The sequence below is a fragment of the Xenopus tropicalis genome, chromosome 1 (genome assembly GCF_000004195.4).
Source record: "Xenopus tropicalis strain Nigerian chromosome 1, UCB_Xtro_10.0, whole genome shotgun sequence".
Classification (NCBI taxonomy): domain Eukaryota; kingdom Metazoa; phylum Chordata; class Amphibia; order Anura; family Pipidae; genus Xenopus; species Xenopus tropicalis.
In genome coordinates, this window is record NC_030677.2 from 185502923 (window position 1) to 185512871 (window position 9949).

The window sequence follows — 9949 nt, forward strand, 5'->3', positions numbered from 1 at the left end:
TAGCAGCTGTATCCCCATACATAACTCATATATTAGTAACAACTAGTCAGACTAGCAGCTGTATCCCCATACATAACTCATATATTAGTAACAACTAGTTAGACTAGAAGCTGTATCCCCATACATAACTCATATATTAGTAACAACTAGTCAGACTAGCAGCTGTATCCCCATACATAACTCATATATTAGTAACAACTGGTCAGACTAGCAGCTGTATCCCCATAGATAACTCGTATATTAGTAACAACTGGTCAGACTAGCAGCTGTATCCCCACACATAACTCATATATTAGTAACAACTAGTCAGACTAGCAGCTGTATCCCCATACATAACTCATATATTAGTAACAACTAGTCAGACTAGCAGCTGTATCCCCATACATAACTCATATATTAGTAACAACTAGTCAGACTAGCAGCTGTATCCCCATACATAACTCATATATTAGTAACAACTGGTCAGACTAGCAGCTGTATCCCCATACATAACTCATATATTAGTAGCAACTAGTCAGACTAGCAGCTGTATCCCCATCCAGCTATATAAAACCTGGAGATTTGGGAAAAGTTTATCTGGCTGACTTTTAGTAGCAAAACCTCACTGTACAGCTAATTATAAACACATGCAATTAAACCATAATGCTTCATTTAATATTATTTACATTGTATTCAAGTAAAAAACTTTTTTCATTGCCTGTGATGGAAAAGACTAGTTGACTATGCAAGGAGTATGTTGCACACACAAGCAATGTATATATCTAAAAGAATGTTGTGTAATGTGTTCCCTTCTGTATTTCTAAGCCAACGACTGGAAATCAGAGGAACAGAAGATCTGTGGTTCAATTTAACCTTCTGAAACCATATCAGTGGTTAGCTTCGGCTCTGTCATTGAAATAACATTGCTCAAAATCATTAAAACTAATATACAGCCCATGTTTGAAGCAAATCTATTTATAGTGGTGTTTTTCATAGCTGGCTGTCCAGTAATATTGATCTGCCTTGTTTGTCTAATAGGAAAATAATAAACAATTACTGCATGATCCCAGAATATGTAATCAGTTTTTATATATCTAATACAGCAAACCTCCCCAAACATAAAGGTGATGATCTGCATAAAATCAATGTGTTACAGTACATTGCTTATATAAATCATCGCAAGTAATACTTTGCTCAAAACAAAGGAAGAATCAGATAGTCTCATTCAGAGCTCAAACTAATCATAAGCTGAAACCCTTTCTTCCAGCAATAATTTTATTCTTGCTATTTGATTATAATTGTATGGTATGGGACCTGTTATAAAAAATAATAACAACCTGGGGTTTTCCAGATAATGGATCTTTCCATTATTTGGATCTCCATCCCTTAAGACCACTAAAAAATCATTAAAACATGAAATAAACCCAATAGGATTGTTTTATCTGCAATAAGGATTAATTATATTTTACAAGGTACTGTTTTATTATTAGAAAGAAAAGGGAATCGTTTGTTAAAATCTGAATTATTTGATTAAAATGGAGTCTATGGGAGGTGACCTTCCCAAAATTTGAAGCTTCCTGGATAATGGTGGGCTTCCAGATAATGGATGCGTCCTGAAGACAGCTTGAGTCTAAGCTGAAACATTGAATTAAACACAATTTTTTTGCTTCATACAAGTCCTGTGAGTGCGGTTTGTTTGGGCTTACTAATTATGTTATGTTAACCATACACCCAGGCAGTACCTGGAGTTTTCTGTGTGCACCATTCCTGGACTTTAAAAAAAAAAATATATATATATATATATTATATTATATATGCAGATTTATATGTTTATATTAATTTTTTTAGTGCTGTCGGTGATCGTGGTTCATATAAGGGATATAAGGTTCAGTGTTTTGTTGGTAAAACACTGCTTCATCATTAAAAAATAGTGTAAAGAATACTAGTATTTTCTTTTATTAAAGATCCGTTATTGATGATCAGATATGAATAGTAAACCATTATATGAAGATTCTAAATTCAATAAATAAATAAACCAATGGGCCAATAGCACTTTCTTAAAAATACCAATTAAAAAACAGTTGCATCACATCTGGTGACACATTTTTAATTCTGTTAATATATAAGGTGAGATAAACACACTTTTGGGATGGTATTTGTTCATTAGGCTAAATCAATAATCATAGAAAATTCTAATGCTTAAAGGTAAAGTAAGTATAAGAATATTTATTCTCATGTTTGATGAATTAAGAAAGCTAATATATATTTTTATATCCTTTGTCTTGCATATATCTGCCCCCAAAGTCTGTGGCAAATGACTTACATATATATATAATAAGACTGTACCATTTAGACGCTGATACATCCAGATATTACCACTACTTGTGTATTTGATTTAATGTGAATGTCAATTTATTGGCTCCACTGAACAATGAAAAGTTGTTGGTGGGGGGTGTTTAGTCACCCTTACTCATACAGTATAATCCAATAGCCACCCATCTGTACTGTTTCTTTCTTTAAAATATTCTTCATTATGCAATTAATTCAGTGATTAATCAGTTTGAATGACCACATTCTAGAATATAACTTACTAAAGTACAGATATCAGGACCCTCTAGGAAGGGCATTCCCTTCAAATGGAAGCTCCGTTCCTCTAATCTAAAGGGGTGGCCTCTGGTGCGTTGATTGTTTTTATGGGAAAAAAGAACATCCCCCATCTGCCTATAATCCCCTCTAATGTACTTGTACAGAGTAATCATGTTCCCTTGCAAGTGTCTCTTTTCCAGAGAAAACAACCCCAACCCTGACAGTCTAACCTCATCTGACAGTCTAACCTCATAGCTTAAATCTGCCATCCCCTTTACCAGTTTAGTTGCTCGTCTCTGCACTCTCTCCAGCTCATTAATATCCTTAATTTCAACATTATACTTTCAGTAGACATATTAAATCTACTGGCTTTGGTTGGCATGGGTTTTTGCACTGCTACACCACATGTGCTCACAGTTAGCAAATAAGCCCCACAGACTTGACAATAATATTAGAGACGATCTTTGACAGTCCATGTCTTTCTCACTGCAGTCTTTATGATTTCCCCCTGTAATCTGTTTATCAGTTACAGTTAGAATGTACTTTAAATGATCTCAATCAGCTCTAACAACTAAGAGAAACCAAGGGGTTTGTATCTTGGCCATGAAATCATTACAGCAGTCATCACCCTAATATTTTTACTAAACACTGCCCGTATAGAGCTGGTGGCTGTATTTTAGAATCCCCTGTAAAACTACCACATGAACTTAGACCTGACTGCCCCTTTTAATATTTACCGAGATGTCTAGGCATGAAGTACTGCACTGCCCAAAAGTGCCTAGCTGGTGGATAAGGACCATTTAAAGAGACACATGTAAAGACATAAGACACATAGAAAAAACACCAAAACCAGTTATACATCAGCAGAACTGCCCAAGCAGAATTTTCAAGAACAACAAAGCTACTTACCACAACTGGAAACTGGCAGTCTGAGTGGAATCACAAAAGTCAATACCCATTGAGACAGTAATGGATCCCTCTGGCTCCAGATAATCTGCAAAATAAAATGTTTTCCCCACATAAATTTACAGAGGTAAAAGCAAATCAAACAGCAAACATCAGGCAGCATGCACTTACAATGAAAATGCCCTACTTCTCACATTAAGGGCTGGAGTGGAAAGCTACTCGTGAGACTTGGCTACATAGCGAAGAAGCTGGAGCTAAACATGTAAAGAGCAGACTTGAATCACAATTCACGCATAGAGTTTAAAGACGCAGAATTCCAAACAAATTTATGTGGCATTCTTTCTATAAAGAGCAGTATAACTTCCATAAACCAAATTATTGAACAACAAACAATCTCTAAAAGTAACCGAGAGACTGCAAAATTATGAACAGCAATTTAATCAGACCTTGAGATGTATGGCTACAGGCATTATATAGTAGTGGAAACAGAACATAAAATTAGGGAATATTATACTTTAAGAGGTCAGGAAATCAAATGTATTGTAAGAGTGTCCCTTCATGATTATGTAGGGGAATACTGTTCAATGTAATACAATATGAACAACATAGGGAGCACACACCGGGTAGTTCCGCATCAGTAGTGTCCCGTGCTAGCACATCCAAAAACGCCGCCGATCCAGGCGTGAATATTGGCAAAAATTGATTAATAGGATGGAGCACGCCAGGACCACTCAATGAATAAAAATATCCTTTATTGTAAACTTAAATTAAAAACATATTGTACAGCTCAGACCCCCCAGCTTAACGCGTTTCATGGCTCAAACGCCACTTCATCAGAAGCTACAAGAAGTGGCGTTTGAGCCATGAAACACGTTAAGCTGGGGGGTCTGAGCTGTACAATATGTTTTTAATTTAAGTTTACAATAAAGGATATTTTTATTCATTGAGTGGTCCTGGCGTGCTCCATCCTATTAATCAATTTTTGTTAATACAATATGAAGTAAGGCAAAATGTCAGCCCATGGACAAAGCTGGTCAATGGAAACAAAGACAACAGGACATTATTATATAGCTCCAGAAGTCACGGTTTCCATTTATTTATAACAGACAGGGGTCTTACAATAATTTAACTAACAACGGTTACAGAATAAAAATAGGGTCAAAGGGCCCTATTCACAAAAGCTTACATACATTACCCAAATAATGAGAAAGTAAGGGTCATTTATGAACACAACCATAAGGCGACTCGCTAAAATGGCTGCAAAATTGCACCCACATTATTATCATTTATAAAATGCAAAGACATGCACCCTGGAATTACTGCTAGCCTGGACATAGTGGCCATTCCAGGGTTACACTAGTGGTTACATCAATAACCACTACTGGCTTGGACTACACAAATGACACTCTAATGCTATCATTAACACCGCATGTATTGGTGGGCCAGAAATATGCACAACTCTAAAAATGTTAGCATATGGTTCATGTGTTATAAATCATACATTGCACAATCACAAAACTATTGAAACCAATTTTGAAACCTGCTTTGGCACATCAGTATGTCAGGGGCCCAGAGATGATTTTATAGCTAAATTAAGACGACAGATGTACCTCCCTATCCTATCACTAAATACACTCCCATGAAATCCAGTCTAGTCAAGCTGGCAAGGCAGATAGAATTCTAGTGAGGCAAGTACAGGTATGGGATCTGTTATCCAGAAACCTGTTATGCGGAAAGCTCCAAATTAGGGGAGGGCCACCTTCCATAGAGTCCATTTTAGAAAAAAAAATCTCATTTTTATAAATGGTTTCCTTTTTCTCTGTAATAATAAAACAGTATCTTGTACTTGATAAGGTAATTGGTGGCAAAACAATCCTATTGGGTTTATCTCATGTTTAAATTATTTCTAAGATTAAAATCTAGATTTAAAGAAAGAAGATCCAAATGACAGAAAAATCCCATATACTGAAAACCCAAGCATTCAGTTCCCAAGCATTCTGGATAATAGATCCTATACCTGTTTTAGGTGGTTTCTGGGCCTAAGGAAGCCATCAGAATTTAACAGTGATAATTTTGTATGAAATAAACAAAGATTCACTCTGACGTCATGAGATGTTGATGATAACATCTGTAGGACGAAAGGCAACAGTAACATATTCAGATCCAAATATACAACACTTTGGACGAATAACACATTTTACTCTTATAAATAACCCACAATATAATGGAGAGGGGGGAGAAACACATAAAATCTCACACATTAAACTCATTCTGCCATCACACATACGTCTATAGAAATCCGGGCAATATCAGAGCCTGTACGTGCCTCACTGAATGACTTCCTTAGCATAGTAATGGACCATTAAAGGGCCACTCAGATATATAGCAGTGATATATGTCTAATTTGCCATGAACATATAAGGATTTTATGGAACACTGAGTTTCATATTATCCCTTTATGTCTTTGCAGATAACCAAACTCCTACAGCTATGGAGATGTTTCCCTCATGACAGGCAAAAGCAGAGTTGCGGAATCAAGTACTGGGACACATTCTCACCTGCTACATGGGAATTATATATTTTGCACAGTAATATATGCACTTTGTTATAACAACACTCAAGGTTGTTATTGTATAAAACTGGAAACAGAATAATGTGGTTATTCGCTATGTACTATGGTGAAATGTTGGAAATTGCATTGATTTGCACGCTGCATTGCTGCCTTATTCACTATTTTGCTGTAATAGATGTTGTGTATTGTCCCTTCTTTTATGGGCCCGTATAGAAGAACCGTATTTAGTATTTTATGTATTGTGGTGACACATTGGAAATCAAAATTGTATTGCTGTTTTTGCACATTTTTGCTGTTTTTACACTGTATTCATGTGTTGTGTATTTTCGCTTTTTATTTGGGGCCTGAAACTTAACAACTTAGTCCCACTGTGCAAGTATCTTATGTGATTGAGCTGACAATAAAAGATCTGAGGGTTGATTCACTAAAGAGCATTAAAAGGAGCGCTATATATAGCATGCTTGAAAATGTTTTCGCGTCTTAACGCACGATTCACTAAAAGGATATTTGCGTTAATTTAGACGCGATGCTGTTTGCGTTATTTAAGTTGCGAAGACTATTTTTGTGCGGTATTTGACGCAACGTGCGCTAAGATGTCGCTACTTGTCGCGTGTGCTAATTAACGTATGGTGCTACTTTTCGCGCACGCGCCATATTAGCCCATACACGCTATTACGTTAGTAAAACTTTTTTTAAAAAAATGCCCATTTCCCTGCAAACTGGAGGCTACATCACTCTAGGGCCAACACAGACTTGAATAAATCCCACTGCAAAGTCCATATTGTGTTGCCAAAAGCTCCTGAACTGTACTTTTCTATAATTACCGCCTGGCCCAAGTAGGTGTTCATTTTCGCATAGACAAATGCGATATTTAGCGCGTCTAAGTGTTTGTGAATCATGCATTAGTATTATTTCTGCACGCTAATTAACGCACGCGATATGCGACTTAAGCGCATGCGATAATACTTTACCAAATCGGGCATTTTTTTTTTGTCTATTTTAACGCAAAAAAGCATGCAATAAGCGTTATCGCACTTTAGTGAATCAACCCTCTGAACTCAACTCTTAACTGAAGAAGTGTGTTCTCCTATAATATACACGTTAACTTTCAGTTCTTTCTAGCCTAGCATTAAACAGAGAAGCTGGATGTAAGACTATGTAATTTGATGTAATTTTTTTCTACATCAGAAATAATTTAGCAGCATGTGGCTTTGTATCACTTTGTTTAAAAGAAGGTAGGAACCTTTGGTCAAGATTTGCACATCGGGTTGCCAATTCTGCTGGCTTTCTTTGCCGAGCAGGGGGCAGGAGTGACGTCACAGGGAGCAGGGAAGTGATGTAGCATGGCGGGGAAGAGGTGGGGCTGTGATGTCACGGGGGCGGGGCTGTGACACTGCAATTGGCCAATAATATTATTGAGTCCTGCCCAGTTTTCCTAATTTGGAAACAGGGTAGGAGGTTTTGACTCAGACAGCCCTTCCGAAAACTGAGCTGGCCAGGTGGCAAACCTATTTCCACACTAACAATGGTACCTCTCTTTGCATTGCCTGGTATTTGGACTGAATGAACTCTCCTTATTACTTCCAAGTCAGCTGCTTGTGAGCTACAGGGGGATCACTGAAACAATGATATATAAACAGTAGGAAAAGAGAATCTTATTGGCCTAGGCTGTGTTTGACCTACAAGTACAGTACAGGCATCACCAGGGGACTGGGATCTGAAGCTGGAAAATAATTTGTTTTCTTTGACCCAAATGGATCTAATATTGTGATGGAGGTCTTCCACCATTAGTTTACAGTGGCTTGCAAAAGTATTCGGCCCCCTTGAACTTTTCCACATTTTGTCACATTACAGCCACAAACATGAATCAATTTTATTGGAATTCCACGTGAAAGACCAATACAAAGTGGTGTACACGTGAGAAGTGGAACAAAAATCATACATGATTCCAAACATTTTTTACAAATAAATAACTGCAAAGTGGGGTGTGCGTAATTATTCAGCCCCCTTTGGTCTGAGTGCAGTCAGTTGCCCATAGACATTGCCTGATGAGTGCTAATGACTAAATAGAGTGCACCTGTGTGTAATCTAATGTCAGTACAAATACAGCTGCTCTGTGACGGCCTCAGAGGTTGTCTAAGAGAATATTGGGAGCAACAACACCATGAAGTCCAAAGAACACACCAGACAGGTCAGGGATAAAGTTATTGGGAAATTTAAAGCAGGCTTAGGCTACAAAAAGATTTCCAAAGCCTTGAACATCCCACGGAGCACTGTTCCACCGATCATTCAGAAATGGAAGGAGTATGGCACAACTGTAAACCTAACAAGACCGTAGGTCGTCCACCTAAACTCACAGGCCGAACAAGGAGAGCGCTGATCAGAAATGCAGCCAAGAGGCCCATGGTGACTCTGGACGAGCTGCAGAGATCTACAGCTCAGGTGGGGGAATCTGTCCATAGGACAACTATTAGTCGTGCACTGCACAAAGTTGGCCTTTATGGAAGAGTGGCAAGAAGAAAGCCATTGTTAACAGAAAACCATAAGAAGTCGCATTTGCAGTTTGCCACAAGCCATGTGGGGGACACAGCAAACATGTGGAAGAAGGTGCTCTGGTCAGATGAGACCAAAATGGAACTTTTTGGCCAAAATGCAAAACGCTATGTGTGGCGGAAAACTAACACTGCACATCACTCTGAACACACCATCCCCACTGTCACATATGGGGGGGGCAGCATCATGCTCTGGGGGTGCTTCTCTTCAGCAGAGACAGGGAAGCTGGTCAGAGTTGATGAGAAGATGGATGGAGCCAAATACAGGGCAATCTTGGAAGAAAACCTCTTGGAGTCTGCAAAAGACTTGAGACTGGGGCGGAGGTTCACCTTCCAGCAGGACAACGACCCTAAACATAAAGCCAGGGCAACAATGGAATGGTTTAAAACAAAACATATCCATGTGTTAGAATGGCCCAGTCAAAGTCCAGATCTAAATCCAATCGAGAATCTGTGGCAAGATCTGAAAACTGCTGTTCACAAACGCTGTCCATCTAATCTGACTGAGCTGGAGCTGTTTTGCAAAGAAGAATGGGCAAGGATTTCAGTCTGTAGATGTGCAAAACTGGTAGAGACATACCCTAAAAGACTGGCAGCTGTAATTGCAGCAAAAGGTGGTTCTACAAAGTATTGGCTCAGGGGGCTGAATAATTACGCACACCCCACTTTGCAGTTATTTATTTGTAAAAAATGTTTGGAATCATGAATGATTTTCCTTCCACTTCTCACGTGTACACCACTTTGTATTGGTCTTTCATGTGGAATTCCAATAAAATTGATTCATGTTTGTGGCTGTAATGTGACAAAATGTGGAAAAGTTCAAGGGGGCCGAATATTTTTTCAAGCCATTGTAACTGCAAAGCCTAAGCACTAGACCCATGTGTTTGTATGTGGTGTTACTCTGGATTTATACACTTTACACACCCTAGATTCGCTTTGCAAAAATCTAATCATGTACACGTCGCACACTTCTACATAGCTGCACTTCAGTGCTGGCTCACTCTACTAACTACAATATATTCATAGAAGGCAGATAGTCATTTAAAACTGCCCTATATGCACTTACACATAATATTTTAATCTGTGTCATTTTAAGAAATCACAATATTTTTATGAAAAACTATTTTTGTTTTGAAGGGCTTTCTGCCCCATGTCATCAGTATATATTATTTAAGGTTGTGATGAAAAAAATAGATAGCTTGAGGTTTAGACAACGGACCAAACCCAATGATTGGCCAAAGCAAACATGGTATATACATCATATATATTTCCCTAATTTAGTAACTGCTCACCTATTTGATTGAACGCGTGCATCTTCACTCCAGCAGCCATCTTTTTTTCTTCTATGTGAATA

At 38.0% G+C, this 9949-nt stretch overlaps 1 protein-coding gene across 2 annotated transcripts in view; it reads right to left on the reverse strand.

Moving 5' to 3' along the window:
* ap3b1 (adaptor related protein complex 3 subunit beta 1) overlaps window positions 1-9949 on the reverse strand; it is a 144607-nt gene that overhangs the window by 27645 nt on the left and 107013 nt on the right. For both annotated transcript variants that reach the window (XM_012967364.3, XM_012967368.3), the window contains exons 23-24: window positions 9888-9949; window positions 3475-3559 (exon numbers count right to left, since the gene is read on the reverse strand). The exon at window positions 9888-9949 is cut by the window's right edge and continues 170 nt beyond it. In XM_012967364.3, coding sequence (XP_012822818.3) covers window positions 3475-3559; window positions 9888-9949 — 147 coding nt within the window. The remainder of the gene's footprint in view (window positions 1-3474; window positions 3560-9887) is intronic.